The sequence below is a fragment of the Delphinus delphis genome, chromosome 2 (assembly GCF_949987515.2).
Source record: "Delphinus delphis chromosome 2, mDelDel1.2, whole genome shotgun sequence".
Lineage (NCBI taxonomy): Eukaryota > Metazoa > Chordata > Mammalia > Artiodactyla > Delphinidae > Delphinus > Delphinus delphis.
Window position 1 is genome coordinate 3,530,541 of NC_082684.1, and position 17,828 is coordinate 3,548,368.

Below are 17,828 nucleotides of genomic sequence, written 5' to 3' on the forward strand. Positions count from 1 at the left end.
TGGGCGGGGCTCCGGGTCTCTTTCCTGGGATCTCTGCAGCCAGCATGGAAGGTGCGTGAGAAGGGCAAGCTCCCCCAGGCAGGGAGGGTACCATTGTTATAGTTTGATCTTCGGGCTGAATGGCGGTCCGTCCCTTGCCCCAGCCCAGCCCGCTGGCCCCGATCAGGCTCTGCGGTCAGCCCGGGAGTCAGTTTTGCCGAGCCTCGATTTTTTCATGTGTAGAACGAGATGATGCAAAGGAGTGTTAGCAGATCCTGACACTCAAATTGTAATTGTCGTTATAAATTAGCACCAGCGGAGCACTTTCCCTGAACTCCCCTCAGAATTCCCGGCTACAGAGCTTTCTGCTTGTAATAAAAGCTATCATTCAGCGAGCACTCACTGTGCGCCAAGTCGTGTTCTAAGTACTTTCAGTGGATCAGCTCGTTTGAGGCGCACAGCGATCCCATGAAGTAACGTCAACAGGTGGGGAGTCGAGGCTCGGAGGGGATAAGTAACGTAGTCACTATGCTACTGCCCTGCCCTGTGATTGATAGCTGATCTCTTTCCCAGCTAGACTGTGAGTTTCTTGAAGTCAGAATATTGGTTTTGGTTCCTAAATATGTGCTGGGTATGGGTCAGACACGATGAATCACACGTGGTCCTCGCCCGCAAGGAGCCCCTACTGGCGGAGGGAAACCCTTAGAAGATTATAGTACAGGTGGTAAGAGCTTTTCTTCCGTTTAACACATTCTAGTCAGCACCTACTACGTGCTGAGATTACGAGAGGGACCAAGACAGTCTTAGTCCCTACTCTGGTGGAACTTCACAGTCTATCAAGGAATGTACTAGACATTAAACACGCAAATACACTACACTGGTGAGTGTCATAAATGAAGCTGAATGAAGTACAGCGTGTTCCAGATATATAGTGCAGTGAGTCCTTACCCAACCTGTGGATCTAGGAGGACTTCTTTGTGGAAGTGACTTTCTAAAAACCTACATCAGATCATGTCACTTCCCAACTCAAAGCTTACTGTTTGCTTTCCATTGACTTGGAATAAATCCAAACTTATTATCTTGGACTATAAGTTTCTAGCTGTCTGACTGTCTCCTCTCTCTCCATTTCATTCTAGCCACACTGGTCTTGTTCTTTTTTCACACTCACCAAGCTCATTCTCACCTTAGGGCCTCTGCTGTTGACTTCTCATCATTCAGGTTTCAGCCTAAATGACAACGTCTCAGGGGTTCACGCTAACACAAGACCCTGTTTTATTTTGTGGCACTTATGATCTAAACTGATGATCATCTAATTGTCTGTTATCCACCTCATCTTTGGAAAGTAAGTTCAATGAAAATGGTCCTGGTCTATCTAATTTAGTCACTTCAGCCCCCACAGCTGGCATAATGTAGGCACTTGGCGAATATTGGTTAGTTGTATAAGTAAAGAGTGAATGAAAAATCAATATGATATTTAAAAGAGGAGCTCCTAGGTAACGTAAGGATGGGGGCTGGTTGTCAGGGGAACCAACCATGTGATTAGAGAGTTGGAACTTTCAGTCCCACCCCACCAAAGCCCCATCTCCAACAAGGCAAGAGAGGCTGGAGGTTAAATCAGTCACCAATGGTCAGTCATTTAATCAATCCTGCCCATGTAATGAAGCCTCCATAAAAAAACAAAAGCAAAGGGTTGTGAGAGCTTCCAGGTTGGTGAACAGGTGGAGACGCAGGGAGAGTGGCACTTGGAGAGAGCTTGTCAGCTCTGTACCCCTGCCCACGTACGTTACCCTATGCATCTCTTCCATCTGGCTCTTTCTAGTAATCTAGTAAGTAAAATGTTTTCCTGAGTTTTCTGTGAGCCACTCTAGCAAATTAATCAAACCCTAGGGAGGGGGGTCTTTGGAACCTCCAACCTATAGCTGGTAGGTCAGGAGCACAGGTGACAACCTGGACTTGAGACAGATGTCTAAAGTGGAGGCGGGGGAGGAGTCTTAACAGGACTGAGTCATTAACTTGTGGAATCTGATGCTGTCTCCAGATAGATAGCGTCAGCATTGAATTTACTGCTTGGTGGCAGTGGGAAAAACACGTTGGAGAGGCCCTTGTGGTAATACGTCCTATGCTGGATACTTGCCATGTGCCAGGCCCTCACACCCTCACAGCTTTACACATATGTATATGTTTTATTTGGGGATTTTTTTGGCCGCGCTGTGTGGCGTGTGGGATCTTAGTTTCCCGACCAAGGATCGAACCCGCTCCCCCTGCAGTGGAAGCGTGGAGTCCTAACCACTGAACTGCCAAGGAACTCCTAGCTTCATATATATTATCTGATCTTCACATCAACTCTTTGTAGTAGATATATTTTATCCCCATTTTACAGATAGGCACTTTGAGGCTCTGAGAGGTTAACTAACTTAACCCAAGATTGTACAACTGGCAGTGACAGAGCTGGGATTCAAACCCAGTCATTCTGGTCTTCAGAGTCTAGACTCCAAACTATACTGCCATTGTGTGTCCTGGATTCCTTAAGGGGCCTCTCTCAGAATTTGGACCTTATCCTGTGGGCCATGAGACGCCTTTGAAGGATTCTAAGTAGAGAAGAAGAGAGGGCACAGGAGGGCTGGGAGGGCCCAAACAGCCTGAGTGGTCTGGGTGTTGCTTCCCACAGGAGCTGGGATCTGGGTGAATCCTGGGGTATGGGCAGCGTTAGCCCGAGGAAGGAAAGAGCTTTCTAGCAGAGAGAACTGCACATGCAAAGGACTTTTCAAGAGCTGCCAGTAGTTGACTTTAGCTAGAGATCGAGGGGCTTTAAGGTCGGGGTTGAGGTGAGTGTTGAGGCAGAGAAGTAGCCGGGTCCTGAAGGACTTTGGACCTCCTCCTGCATTCCTAGCGTGGAGATCATCACCGCATCTCCGGGGTTCAGCTTGTCAGTGTGTTGGAGTGGTGAGCTCTGGTGACCCACAAAGCTCTGAGCAAACGTCAGGTATCAAAGTTCCAGAGACTGGAGAACGGGCGCGGTAAGGCAGGGGCATCGGAGCCTCGCGGCGGAAAGTCACAGTTCCACCTCCTTCCCAACCTTTGAAAGTGGTCAGAGTGTTCGGGGTAAAACTTTGTGGAGCCGTTAAGCTTCGAGAGGATTTGTATATCTGGTGAGACCTAAAAACGTAAAAACAATTCTGTTTTGTCTTGTTGCAGCGACTTTCACATTCATCCACACGTCTTCATTAACACTACGTGTTTTGTTCAGTGGATGTAGTGTTGCCGATAGTTTTACGGTTGCAAATTAGAGCAGTTTGGGTTTTCCCCCCAACCGTGATCATGAATTTCATAATATTATGTTTCTTTTGCTCCCTATCAGCAAAGACTCTTGGAAGTGCAACGCCCAGAAAACCTGTCTTATCTGTCAGTGCAAGGAAAATTAAGGACAATGCAGCTGATTGGCATAATTTAATCCTGAAATGGGAAACCCTCAATGATGGAGGTTTTGCTACTGCAAATAATATTGCCAACCTGAAAATCAGTTTATTGTAAGTACCTACAAAGTGTGCTCTGTGTGCTTCACCCTTAATGATTGGGCAGAAATTTCATGGCAGTCTTTTAGAATGGGAAGGGTAGTCTCTAGGAACATGGATAAATTATATAAAGCGAAAAAGCAAGTGATAAAATAATGCATGCAACTATGAACTGTGTGTGTACATTTTAAATGCAAAATTATACTATAAATTGTCCATGGTTACATCTGTATATAAAATTATAAAAACGGATTAGAAGGATACAGACTCAATTCATGACACTGGTATCTTCTAGGAAGAAGTATCACTTCATAATGCTGCATTTTATTTCTGTGGTATTGTGATTTATAGTAAAAAAAAATATATGTTTCGTCTTTGTCCCTTCCTGACACACGGCTCTTAAAACCCTTATAATTTCCTTAGGGACATGAGCAGTGGGAGAATCTTTAGTTAGGCTGAGATTTCTTCTTTTGTTCTCCAGTTCCTGGACTAGCTCCAGAGTGGTAAAGGGGAAAGGAGTCTCTTGTTACCATAACAAACCCCTTTCTACCACACCTGAGTTCGTGTTAATGAGGGGGCTTCTGGAAAACCCTAAGGAGGGAGGCAGTAACCACGTGACTAGAGTTGGCACAATCAGCCCCACCCCCTTACCTCACCTCTAGGGAGGTGAGAAGGGCTAGAAGTTGAATTAATCACCGATGGCCAATCATTTAATCAATCATGCCTTCATAACGAAGCCTCCGTAAAAACCTAAAAGGACGGGGGTTTGGAGAGCTTCTGGGTTGGGGAACCAGAACGCTTCCATGTGCCTGAAGGGAAATGTACCCCAGACTCCTCAGGGACAGGAGCTCCTTTGCTCAACCTTCCAGACCTTGCCTTGAGTACCTCTTGTCTACAGGTATATGAATAAAGGACACGAATAAAGGATATTGGTCTCCTTTAATATCCTCTGTAATAAACCAGTAGTCCAGAAAGTAAACTGTTTTCCTGAGTCCTGTGAGCTGGTCTAGCAAATTAATTGAACCCAAGGAGGGGGTCGTGGGAACTTCCAATTGACAGCTGGTCCGTCCTAAGCACAGGTAACAACCTGAACTTGTGATTGGTGTCTGAAGTTAAGACGGGGGCAGTCTCGTGGGACAGAGCCCTTAACCTGTGGGATCTGATGCTGTCTCTGAGAGATAGCATCAGGACTGCGTTACACTGTAAGACACCCAGCTGGTGTCTGGAGAACCTGAGAATTGCTTGGTGTGGAGGGGCGCCCCCCTCCCTTGATGACCAGGTGTCGGAAGTAGAGGGGGTATTCAGAGCAGAGGAGACACACAAGAGCATGTTTTCCCTTAGCAAGTTCTTCTAAAAAGACAAAGGAGTACAGATGGCCAACAAACACATGAAAGGATGCTCAACATCATCAATCATTAGAGAAATGCAAATCAAAACTACAATGAGATATCATCTCACACCGGTCAGAATGGCCATCATCAAAAAATCTAGAAACAATAAATGCTGGAGAGGGTGTGGAGAAAAGGGAACCCTCTTGCACTGTTGGCAGGAATGTAAATTGATACAGCCACTATGGAGAACAGTATGGAGGTTCCTTAAAAAACTACAAATAGAACTACCATACGACCCAGCAATCCCACTACTGGGCATATACCCTGAGAAAACCATAATTCAAAAAGAGTCATGTACCACAATGTTCACTGCAGCTCTATTTACAATAGCCAGGACATGGAAGCAACCTAAGTGTCCATCGACAGATGAATGGATAAAGAAGATGTGGCACATATATACAATGGAATATTACTCAGCCATAAAAAGAAACGAAATTGAGTTAATTGTAGTGAGGTGGATGGACCTAGAGACTGTCATACAGAGTGAAGTAAGTCAGAAAGAGAAAGACAAATACCGTATGCTAACACATACATGGAATCTAAGGAAAAAAAAATGTCATGAAGAGCCTAGGGGTAGGACGGGAATAAAGACACAGACCTACTAGAGCATGGACTTGAGGATATGGGGAGAGGGAAGGGTAAGCTGTGATAAAGTAAGAGAGTGGCATGGACATATATACACTACCAAACGTAGGGTGGATAGCTAGTGGGAAGCAGCCACATGGCACAGGGAGATCAGCTAGGTGGTTTGTGACCACCTAGAGGGGTGGGATAGGGAGGGTGGGAGGGAGGGAGACGCAAGAGGGAAGAGATATGGGAACATATGTATATGTATAACTGATTCACTTTGTTGTAAAGCAGAAACTAACACACCATTGTAAAGCAATTACTCCAATAAAGATGTTAAAAAAAAAAGAAAGGGGTTATGGAAAAAAACTGTTGACAGTTGCCAATTCTAATTGGAAGATTTGCTTTACTGTTCTTGCACTTTCCTATATATATGTTTTTGTTTTTTTTAATCAGCTTTGCTTATGCAAGGCCTCAAAAAATTTAAGCAAGACTCAAGCTTGTTCCTACCCACGAGAATCTTTAGCAAAATGCGAAAGATTTATATGATCTGAAGAGAAACATGAGTATGGATCTATATATGTGTAGTTTTAATTTCTCAAAGTTGTAATTATATATTTGTATATCTTTGTCTACTGGCCAGAGTCTAGAGTCTTAACTTTCTGGCCTGGGTCCCTGGCTCTTTCCAGTTCTTTCAAACATATCACACACGTCGGCCCTCTGCCGCCTTTTCCTGCTTAGCAAGTTCTATGAAACAGTTCTTACCTTACTGCATAAGATGCTCTCTGATATTTTCTATTCTAATGTTTAATTTTTTTCCTTAAATTTCTTTTTTTTTGGCCATGCTGCACGGCATGTGGGATCTTAGTTCCCCAACCAGGGATCCAACCCATGTCCCCTGCAGTGGAAGCGCAGAGTTTTAACCACTGAACCACCAGGGAAGTCCCTAATTTTGTTCCTTAATTGTTGATTGTGGCCCCGCTAGATTTATTTCAGGTGCTGTGGGTCACAGCCTTCCGTTTACAAAACGCATTCCTAGCTGGTGGACTCTGAGGAAATGATCCGTGTCTTACCCCCTTAGGATGCCACAGGGCTGGATTGAATTGACTTGTTCTAGGGCAGAATTGAGTAGCGGATGGACATATTCGTTGTATATGTAAATAACATGTAAATGTGATGACGTGAAACGACGCCAATGGAAAAAGTCGATGATGACCTAAGTACATGGATATTGAGTTTTCGAGGGTTCATCACAACGAAATGAAGCGAGCCTGTGGAGTGTATTTTGTTCCCACTCTTTTCCATCTTGTCCAGGAGCAAAGACACGATAGGATTAGAGAGCAGCAGCCTGGCTTCTGATGAAAATGCAGAAAAGGAGCACCCAGAATACAGCAGGGAGCTCGAGATGCTGTGCGAGGGGCTGCAGACCACCCTGGATGCTTTGGTAAGGTGCAGGGATCCTCGGGTGTCGCGTGTGCACAAGCACTGTGCAGCATTCCACGTGGTTGGTCGTGCTTTCCTTCACCAAGCTTTCGTTTTTCCTTCCTCAACCTCCTCCATTTGTCTCTCTCGCTCTACGTGTCCCATAAATCTTGTTTCCCAAGAGGCTGTCCTAGACCTTGGTTCTTTTGGTTCTGCATGTTGCCAGGGCAATTTCACCCACTCCCAGGCTCCACAGGAAGTGTGTCAGGCTTTGGGGACCCGGCAGGCACTCTCACGTCTACTCATGGACAGTACAGAGGCGAGTGGGTGCGGCTGTGTTCCCATAAAACTCTATTTATGGATGCTGAACTTTGCATTTCAGATAATTTTCACGTGTCACAAAATATTCTGCTTTTGATTTTTTTTTTTCAACCACTTAAAAATGTAAAACCCATTCTTAGCTCAAGGGACACACAGAAATAGGCTTTGAGCTGCATTGGGCCTGTGAGCCTTGATCTCGCACATAAGAGATGCTCTTATATGTTTGTTTAAAGTCTGGATGTCAGTACCCACCATGCTGGCCACCACATGTGCACGAAACACCTCATCTCAACCAGACACAGGGATAAGGTTTTGCACATCTTTGAACTAACTAACTAAAGCTTCCCACAAACATAGAAAGTCTGTATAGTTTAACCTTTCTTGATGGAAATGTTTCTAATGTTTTACATGCTTCCTTGCCTTTTTAAACAGAATATGTCAAATATAATTGTATTTCTTCAAGATACCACTTATTCAAAGTTAGGGTCCCACGTATTATGAGGCAGACGATAGGTTTAAGAGTTTTTCAGGAAAGAAGCACTGCCCTTTTAAACATCACATCCATTGTAAGATGTAATGGTTTCTGAAACATTAAAATGAGAAAAGTAAATAGTGCATTGAGAACATTTTGGTGATTTAGCCTTTTGTTTGCTTGAAATGCAATATTGTCTTCAAGATATCTTGCCCTGTATGGGGCTATTTGTCTCCTCTAAATAAATGATTACGTTTTTGTAGTCGTCCCGTCTGTTTTGTGATGCTGCCTGTGGGTTGTGCTGTGATAAGGAACACTTGCTCCCCCTGCCCAGGCTCTCCACCTGGTGCTCAGGCAGGAACAAGACAGGCCTAGGTCATCAGTCACTTTGTTTTAAGCCCCACTCACGGGAAGGCTGGAGGATAAGGTGTGTGAGCTTGGTGTTTTCTTTGTTTTATCTCCAGGTTCACAGCTGTGCCTCCAGTAGTTGAGTTCTAGACCTAGACTTCTGGACCAGTAGAGAATTAACACAGGCAGAGTAATCAATCAAAATTTCCAGAATGACCCAATTGAAAACTGACCACATGTATGTTTTTTCCCCAAATTAACCCATTTGATTATGGCAAGTGGTTTTGTTTGGACCAAGCATGGGCACACATATTGTTTGAAAGAGAAGAAACTGAATGGCTAAGTTCCTATATTGAAATATTTTATTTATTTATTTCCTGGTCACACTTAGCTTTTTTTAAAATTAATTAATTTATTTATTTTTGGCTGCTTTGGGTCTTTGTTGCTGCGCACAGGCTTTCTCTAGTTGCGGCGAGTGGGGGCTACTCTTCCTTGTGGTGCGTGGGCCTCTCATTGCAGTGGCTTCTCTTGTTGCAGAGCACGGGCTCTAGGCGCGTGGGCTTCAGTAGTTGTGGCTCGTGGGCTCTAGAGCGCAGGCTCAATAGCTGTGGCACATGGGCTTAGTTGCTCCGTGGCATGTGGGATCTTTCTGGACCAGGGCTCGAACCCGTGTCCCCTGCATTGGCAGGCAGATTCTTAACAACTGCGCCACCAGGGAAGTCCCACACTTAGCTTTTAATTGTCAGTTTTTGTTGTTGTTGTTTCACTGAAGTATAGTTGATTTCCAATGTTGTGTTTCTGGTGTACAGCAAAGTGATTCAGTTAGACATATAAATACATATTCTTTCTCATATCCTTTTCCATTATGGTTTGTTACGGGATATTGAATATAGTTCCCTGTGTATACTGAAATACTTTAAATAGCCAACAAAGTTAAACACACGATGCTGGGCTCGGTCATTTGTTGTTAGATGTGGCAACACTCCCACCAGAACCTCTTCATCCTTGACCTTCCATCTTCCTTTCTGGCATAAAACACTTCACAGAGGGCTTCCCCGGTGGCACAGTGGTTGAGAGTGTGCCTGCCGTTGCAGGGGACACGGGTTCGTGCCCCAGTCCGGGAAGATCCCACATGACGCGGAGCGGCTGGGCCCGTGAGCCATGGCCGCTGAGCCTGCGCGTCTGGAGCCTGTGCGTCCGGAGCCTGTGCTCTGCAACGGGAGAGGCCACAACAGTGAAAGGCCCGCATACCGCAAAAAAAAAAAAAACATTTCACAGAATCCCCAAACTGGGTTAAAATGAGAAACACTTTTGACATATACTAATGTGACTTTTATAAAATGTGAAAACCCTGGGAAGGATTTTGTTTCTAAATGCCATTTGGCTTTCTTTAGTTCACAAGTCCTCATTTATAACTCTGTACCTATGCACACCTCGTTAGGGAAGAGTGCCTGCGCGGGACGAGGGGGAAGAGGTATTTTGCCTTCCATTTCAGGCATGTCAGGAATGACTGACTGGTTTTACTTGGCCATCCTTGGCTCTCCCCATTCTTAAGTGGCTGTCTGGTACCACGGGACCCCTTCCTCAGTCCCGCTGACCCGCACGGAGGAGGGACGGCCTGGGAGGATGTTAGGAGGTAGAGTCAAGGTCCAGAACATCCAGCCAGTGGCTTGATGGACTGAGCAGTAACAGGTGACACGTCCTGGCCCTGGTCCCTCTACCCACAGCACGGGTCCAGGGTGAGGGGGTGTGGCCTGGCAGGGCAGCTGAAAGTGGCTGCAAGGTTTTAGGTGACTGCGTGCCCATAGTGACCTGCGTTCCCAAGGTCTTCAGACAAAGCCTGGGCTGACCATGGGTGCTAGTTGTCAGGCCCCAAAGTTCTGCTCCAGTGAATTTATTCTATTTTAAAGTGGTTTGAGGGACTTCCCTGGCAGTCCAGTGGTTAAGACTCTGCACTTTCACTGCCGGGGGTCTGGGTTCGATCCCTGGTCAGGGAACTAAGATCCCGCAAGCCGTACAGCGCGGCCAAAATATAAAGTAAAATAAAGTGATTTGAGAATTAGTTCACATTCTTAGGTTCAAAACCAATGTTGATCCTTAAGGATACTGATATTATTTTTCCTATTTTCCTCCATCCTTTAGAGAGAATGGTTTCCCGAACTTGACTTTGTCTTGAATCTGAAATTGGTAGAGGGTGGAGGCACCCTTGTCCCTAAGTTGGACGAACATCTCGAGGCGTGGGCTGTTGGCTTTGGGAGGGGACGTGGAGCTGAGAGCGTGTCCAGCTGCTGTCACTTTAGGGCTGCACGTGCGTGAGACTTTGGTATCGTCATTGATGAATGAGCCCCAGAATGCGGCTGGCACCTCTGGCCCGGTGGTGTCAAGCCTCCAGGATCTTCTTGGCTCTCCTGACCTTTATCAGCTTTTCTTAGCATTAGGTGGAGCTGCTGCAGGACAGAGGAGAGAGCTCAGGATTGGGTGTCAAGAGACTTGGGGTCGGAAAGCGTGTTATCAAGTCCTGGCCTCGTGCTTCCCTAGCTCAGCAACCTAGAGAATTTTCCCACCTGTGGTACGGAAATGATGAGTCCTGCCTCTTGGGGTTGGGTCAAGTGACATATCGAACCTGGAAAGATTTGGGAAAAGGAGTCTAGTCCTTTAAAAATTAATGTTCGCTAAATTTAGTGCACGCCTCTTCAGATGTAATTGGAGGGTGGTTGAAGGACTAAGTGCAAGGAATTAAGATTTTGACGATTTATATATCTTTGCTTATACCCCCTGGGTACATAAAGCTAACTCCATACTTAGGACCTAGACTTGTGGTCTTAGTAGACCCATGCTACTGATATCTGGAATCTCTGTTACTTCACCCATTTGTTTTACTTAACAAACCCTTACGTAGCTCTGACCAGGTGCTCCACAAGTACTAACTTAGTCCCCCGACACCCCGTGGAAGCAGCCACTTTGTGCCGCAGCACAGAGCCTGGCGTACGCTGAGGCACCGTCCACGTCACGTCCTCACCACTTCCTTCCTGTGTGAAGTGTGTAGGGCTGCCTTTCGTTATTACCATTTTATAAACAAGGAAACAAGCCTCAAAGAGGTTTCAGTAAACTGGAAACAGAGCAGGACCCTGTGGGGCTCCTGGGCACGGAAGCCTTTCCGTCCCCCGTTTCTTGTTTGTAGACAAGACTCCAGCCTCCATGACCTTCCCTGAGTTCCAAAGGGCAGGTTCAGACAGTTGCTGAGCAAAGCAAGAGCAGCCAAGAAACCACCTGAGGCGAGATTAAAGGGACCCGAGAAGCTCATCAAGATTAGGAGAGGGGCTTCCCTGGTGGCGCAGTGGTTGAGAGTCCGCCTGCCAATGCAGGGGACATGGGTTCATGCCCCGGTCCGGGAAAATCCCACATGCCGCGGAGCGGCTGGGCCCGTGAGCCATGGCCACTGAGCCTGCGCGTCTGGAGCCTGTGCTCCGCAACAGGAGAGGCCACAACAGTGAGAGGCCTGCGTACGGGGGGGGGGGGGGGGGGGGGGGGGGAAGATTAGGAGAGGACCATTGGTGAGACCAGATTAAAGGAGTGCAGGCCCCACACACACTCGAATCTTATCAGCAACCCCACCCTTGAACTGTTGCTATAAAACCCCTCATCAGATCCTCCCGGGTTGGGGACACATAGTTTTTCAGGGCAGGAGCCCGCTGTGTCCCCCTTTGCCTGGCAAAGCAATAAAGCTATTCTTTTCTGCTTCACCCAAAACTCTGTCTCCAAGATTTGACTCGACACTGGTGCACAGAGGCCGAGCTTTTGGCATTAAACTCAAAGGCAGTTCATAAGAGTCAGAAATGAGGGACTTCCCTGGTTGGTGCAGTGGTTAAGAATCCGCCTGCCAAGGCAGGGGACACGGGTTTGATCCCTGGTGTCCAGGAAGATCCCACATGCCACGGAGCAACTAAGCCCGTGAGCCACAACTACTGAGCCTGCGCTGTAGAGCCCGCGAGCCACAACTACAGAGCCGGTGCACCTAGAGCCCGTGCTCCACAACAAGAGAAGCAACTGCAATGAGCAGTCCGCGCACGGCAATGAAGAGTAGCCCCCACGCGCAGCCACGAAGACCCAGTGCAGCCAAAGATTAATTAATTAATTAATTTTTTAAAAAAGAGTCAGAAATGAGCTCATTTAATGCCCCTTCTCCTCTCATTCCATAAAAGCGAGAGCCTGCCTTGCCACCCCTCCAGGTCTTTGGTGCTAAAAAATTAGTGATGTTCGGAAAACTTAATGAAGCGGGACCCAGCAAGCTTCCTCTTCTCCAGCACTGGAGATGTGGGCTTTATTACTGAAGTCATCCAAATTAGTGAAATCGTAGCAACTGTCAGTCTCCTTCTCCCTGGAAATTTGCTGCACATGGAGTTAATGTTGTTGATCACTGGACTTACGATCTCAGCAGACTTACATTTCTTAGCTTTGAAATCTTAGAGTTATTGAATCTAAGAGAGGATTTCAAATAATAATCTCATATTCTAAATTAATATCTTTTCAGACCAAAATACAGATGAAAATGGAAAAGCTGTCTTCCACTACCAAGGGGATTTGTGAACTAGAAGATTACCATTATGGGGAGGAGAGAAAACGGCCCCCCCTGTTCCACACGTGGCCCACAGCCTATTTTTGTAAGTAGTTCTTCCTGCGTTGATTTTCAAGGGTAGGTTATGAGAGCATTTGGTGTCATTTAGATCTGGCCCTCTAAGAAGCTGACAGGCTTTGAAATTCAATTGAAGAGGATCCATTGGGAAGGAAGGAGATGAGGACATCTTAGAGGAGTGTTTCTTCTTGCCTTTAATTACCCACTAATCAGCAAAGAATATTAAATGTAATTAGAGACCCATGAAGCAAGTTGCCATTATTAGCCCTTTAAGGCCAACGGGTAGAATGCACTTTGCCTCCTCTGTAGAGGCAGAAATCTCGTTTTTGTTTTTCAAGAAGGATGGGTTTTTGCTTTGTTTTATTTAAAAAGTACATGGCGGGGGGGTGGGGGTCACTTCAGCCCACCCCATGGAAGAGGACCGCTGGGAAAACAAACTCCATTACATAACTAAGCTGTGAGGTAAGGGCTGTGTTTTTGCTTTATTAGTTTAAAAGAAGGACTAAGCTATTTGATGTTGCTTTGAGGCTTAAATAAGGGAGAAAATCACCTCACGTAACGTGTTTATTGAACATTGTCAGTTTGAGGTCAATCTGCTATGTATAATGATTGCCAGTTCCTAAGAGTCGAGTGGAAAGGTAACAGGTACTTTTTAATTTCATGACACTTATTTACCATGTTATCTGATTCTAATCTGCACTGGCTGGAGCCCTTCTTCCTCTTGTGCTGTCGCTGACTCTAGCTTTTAAGGAGGAGCTTTGCAAAGTCCCTGGCTGTCCAGTGGTTAAGACTCAGTGCTTTCACTTCAGAGGGTGCGGGTTCCATCCCTGGTCTGGGAATTAAGGTCCCGCAAGCTGTGCGGTGTGGCCAAAAAAAAAAAGTGGCGGGTCGTCCCTAGTCAAGGGTACCCCCTTGAATGCCACTGTTCAAGGACGGCTCGCGTTCCTTTCAGACGAGGTCTCCCGCAAGCTCTCTGACATGTACGGCCGGGAGCTCCGCCTGAAGCGCACCGTCGTGGAGCAGCTGGCGCACACGGCCGACCGTGACCTGGCCCTGAGCTACCTGTCCATGTGGCTGCACCAGCCCTACGTGGAGGGCGACAGCAGGCTGCTTCTGGAAAGCATGCTGCTTGAAACCGGGCACCGAGCGCTGTGACCTCCCAGTGCGGCTCCGCGCTCCTCCGGGCTCTGGACCTCAGCTTCTGCAGCTCCCACGGCGGACGGTCTTTCGGGTGGGCCCTGTGCCGCACCCTGATCACGCCCCTGCCGCACCCCGGGATCACGCCCCTGCCTCACCCCAATCACGGCCCCTGCCGCACCCCGGGGTCACGGCCCCTGTCGCAACCTGGGATCTCACCTGTGCTCTGGCTCAGCCACCCACTGACCTTAGGATCTTCCAGACCTGATCATTTCACCAGCTCTCTGCGGTTATCGCTGCTGCCTGCCGTCCACCACTCAGCGTCATCTGCACCTACTGTGAATTTGTCACTATGAAGACTTCTGCCCGAAATAAATGAATTCCTCAACAGAATGACTAAGTGATCTTGTTTTTGTAAATTAGGTGTATTTTACATAGATTACATTTACTTAGAAAATCCCTGGTTTAATATTTTTGCGTATTGTTTAAACTGTGGGACCGTATTAGTTTTGTAATCACAACTAACCTTTAAAGTACCGTAGAGTCACTGAGCAAAGACCAGCATCATGGAAATGAAAACTGGCTACCAAAACATTACCCCTATTTTTGTACTGAGGCTGCGACAGGCCAAGTGAAGTGTCTTCCATGTCATTCTCTGGGCATAAATCCTATAGTTTGGCAATATTTGCAACCAGATATCCAGGGTCAGTCCTGCCATTGCTCCCCAGAAACAGAAATCTAAGAAACTTCATGCTGTGTGATACAGGTTGTAGCCTCATGAAACTGAACTTCTAGCATCCCAGGCAAAGAAAGAAAATATTCCCAAAATAAAAGACTTTATATATGATGGGAATGTATTTTGAGCGAAAGGATATCTCACTGTGTAAGTTGGCATAGCCAAAGCATTTAAAGGCAACATGTCTTAGAATTTCTGTTTCCTTTGCAGTATTTATTAAAATCTAACCATCAGAAAAGCAGCCTGTCAGATGTCCTGCTGTCTGGAAACCGCCTGGTCAGCATTCGGCAAAAGTGGCACCCTGCCCCCTGCGTCCTGCGGCTTAGACAGCAGGCTGCAGTCCTGAGCCAGACAGGCGGGACGGGGCCCTCTGAGGCACGAGGTCAGTTTTATGTTTGGGGTGGGGTGTGGTTACTTAAAGAACAAATGCTCTTCAGAGGAGACCCTGAAGAATTTCTAGCCCTTTCTAGGACATTTCCTGTGTTCGTGATGCCTCGTCCTCGGACACCCAGGTTGCCCAGAAGAACTAATGGAAACGATCAATGCTGCTGATGCCAAAACCCCACCTCTGTGCACTAGCACTGAATTGAATCTCGGAGATAGAGTTTGGGGTGAAGAAGAAAAGAATAGCTTTATTGCTTTGCCAGGCAAAGGGGGCAACAGCGGGCTAATGCCCTCAAAACTGTGTGTCCCAACCTGGGGTGGGGTTGAGGATAAGGATGAGAGTGTGTGCAGGGCCCCCGTTCCTTCAGTCCAAATATCTGGCATCATCAAACTGTGGCCTTTCTGGAATAAAGAGTGCTTCATCAGGTAGTTAACGTCTTCTGTTTGTTGGGGGTTTTAGCTCTGCAGAAGAGCTCAAAGGTATTGTTCTGTGTATCCCTTGAGGAGGAACCAGGACCCTGCCCTAAGGCTGCACTATTGTTTCTTGACTACTCCTCTTGTCTCTGCATCCCCTCCATTCCCTGATTAGCAGCTGTTTGAACCTGCCCTTTGGAACTCGGGGAAGGCCATGGAAGCTGAATGAAACCAATCTCCTACAAACAAGAAATGGGTGACATGGAAGGACTTGTGCCCAGGAGTCCCACCGGGTCCTGCTCCGTTTCACTGCAAAGGACAAACAGTGAATGAGCCAGGTGTCCAGTGGCATTAGCCCAGGGGTCCCTCACGCAGCGGAAGAGGCATCAGATGGATGGAAGAGCTCTCGGCTGTTGAGTTTGCTGAGTTCCAAAGTCATTACACAACTATAGGACAATTTCTATCTGAAAGGAACAATGAAGCCATTGGAGAACCCATATTGGACTTCTAAGCATAGTGGATTGATCACCAGATATCTCCTCTGCCTCTGGAAATCTTGCGAAATAGACAGTAAAGAAATATTAACAGGTAGAATCCACAAAAACAGAACTGGGATGGGGAAGCAGTTCCAGATGAATTCACGATAAGTACATTTAATGAAAACTAAAAAAAAAATTCACTCCCTCTCTCTTTCCAGGAAACACAAAAGCTTAGACAAACCATGAAAGTAATCACAAGGTACCGAACACAGCACAGCTGTGAACAACAGTGATAATGTGACTTCTGTTGATCAACCACTCACGCTATTCACCAAATACTCGCAGACTCCTGCCTTCCCGGCCCATGGAAAGCCTGCACTTCAGTGCCCTTGGGCCTGGGTGGGACCATGTGGCCACCGAAGTGCCTCTCGTGGCGGGTCTAACCTCTCCCGAAGCTCTCTCCCTCGGGTGGCGTCACCAGCAGTGCTTGAGATGTGGCTGCCCCTGCTGGGTCCCCCGCGACCTCTGAGTGACATGACTGTGAGCAGGAGACGCACACCCCTTTGTTGTTTCGAGCTGCTACTACCGCCTCTCCAGACTGACCCGAAGCAATTTTAACCACTCTAGGGGGAGGCGTTTGGCGGGTCCTCCTTTGGTGTTGATTCTCTGCTTCATGTAAGTGTTACCTGGCTATGGCTACCAGTTTAGGAGGAGGTTTCAGAGCCTTTTTTGCAGCAAGGTGTGGCCAAGGACCAATGAGATGTGAGCAGAGGCCTTGTGTGCATCTCCCAGATCGCCACCCTCACAGGCTCCTCTCTCCGGGGGATGGAGCAGACACACGGGGCAGCAAGCCTTCTGAGACCTCTGGGAAGAGGGCCACCCTAGGTGCGGAAGCGACCTGGGTCTGGACCACCTCTGGAGCAGAGCCACTCAACTCCCTGAATGCCCACCGGCTCACATTTTTACTTGAGAGGTGCCATGCTCTGGATGTGTCCCCCCAGGTTCGCATGTTGATGTCCTAACCCCCATGCTCCAGGCCCCCAGGACTGGACCCCCAGTGGTTTCGCGCAGCTCTGGGTTCCCGAGAAGTGCCTGGTCCACAGGATGTGCTGAAACCGAGCGGGTCCTGTGGGGCTCCCGGGCATGGAGGCCTTCTTGTCCCCCGTTTCTTGTAGGCAAGACTCCAGCCTCCGTGACCTCCCCTGAGTGCCAAAGGGCAGGTTTGAACAGCTGCTAATCAAGGGAGGAGCGGCCAAGGCTAGGAGGCGAGATCACAGGGACCCGAGAAGCTCAGCAAGGCCTCGAGAAGCTCAGCAAGGCTAGGAGGCCCGCGCCTGAGACCCCGCGGCCCCTCATCTTGTCAGCAACCCCGCCCTTGGGAGGTATTGTTATAAAACTCGTTATCAGATCCTCCCGGGCTGGGACACATAGTTTTTCCAAGGCAGGAGCCCACTGTGTCCCCCTTTGTCTGGCAGAGTAATAAAGCTGTCCTTTTCTACTTCACCCAAAACTCTGTCTCTGAGATTCGACTGGGCACCAGTGTACAGAGAAGCTGAGCTCTCGGCATCAGTGCCATGGCCTGACCCTCGAGCCCGACTCTCCTGAGCAGCTGTGGTTTACTCATTCCATCCCACAGGGACGCCCACCCTTCTGTTCCTGTTGGACCCGCTTTGACATCAAGTTAGAGGACAGGAAGACGCCCCCAGTCACTTGAGAGGGCTGTAGGCAATGTGGCCTCCAAGAATAAAGCCCGCCCCTCCACAGCGGGCCTGACGGGAGCACAGCACCAGGGGGTGCAGCCCACAACCCGCAGCTCCGCCTGCCCGGGGCCTCTGCTGACAGTCTCTGCCAGCGGGGGCAGAGGTCAGCTGTGCCCTCTTGATGCTGTCATCTGTGTGTGGGCAAATGGCCCTCCCTTTCTCTCCCTGTAATAGAGCCAAGGAAAATGTTCCATAAAAAGAGAGATCTTGATAAATGACTTTACACGTGGGACATCAAAGGACTGGGGGTCCCATCCCTATGCCTCACTTTCC

At 47.7% G+C, this 17,828-nt stretch overlaps 1 protein-coding gene, 1 long non-coding RNA gene and 1 other non-coding gene across 3 annotated transcripts; 2 read left to right on the forward strand and 1 right to left on the reverse strand.

The window, feature by feature from the left end:
• Window positions 1–7: 7 nt before the first annotated feature.
• On the forward strand, window positions 8–14,169 carry CINP (cyclin dependent kinase 2 interacting protein). Its single transcript, XM_060003892.1, has 5 exons — window positions 8–51; window positions 3,338–3,506; window positions 6,764–6,893; window positions 12,544–12,673; window positions 13,598–14,169. Exons 1-5 carry the CDS (start codon window positions 45–47, stop codon window positions 13,798–13,800), a joined length of 639 nt encoding a protein of 212 aa, XP_059859875.1. The 5' UTR covers window positions 8–44; the 3' UTR covers window positions 13,801–14,169.
• Window positions 5,904–6,019, reverse strand: LOC132421440 (U5 spliceosomal RNA). The gene has a single exon (XR_009518690.1). It is a non-coding gene; the product is annotated as a U5 spliceosomal RNA (small nuclear RNA).
• Window positions 14,170–15,527: 1,358 nt separating the features above from the next.
• LOC132419979 (uncharacterized) lies at window positions 15,528–17,610 on the forward strand. Its single transcript, XR_009518285.1, has 3 exons — window positions 15,528–15,904; window positions 16,014–17,177; window positions 17,432–17,610. It is a non-coding gene; the product is annotated as an uncharacterized lncRNA (long non-coding RNA).
• The last annotated feature ends 218 nt before the right edge of the window (window positions 17,611–17,828 follow it).

Excerpts from the sequence above, each read along its gene's own strand:
- CINP (XM_060003892.1), top strand. Across the intron at positions 3,507-6,763 it reads AACCTGAAAATCAGTTTATT|GAGCAAAGACACGATAGGAT; the intron begins GTAAGTACCTAC and ends CATCTTGTCCAG. Across the intron at positions 12,674-13,597 it reads GTGGCCCACAGCCTATTTTT|ACGAGGTCTCCCGCAAGCTC; the intron begins GTAAGTAGTTCT and ends CGTTCCTTTCAG.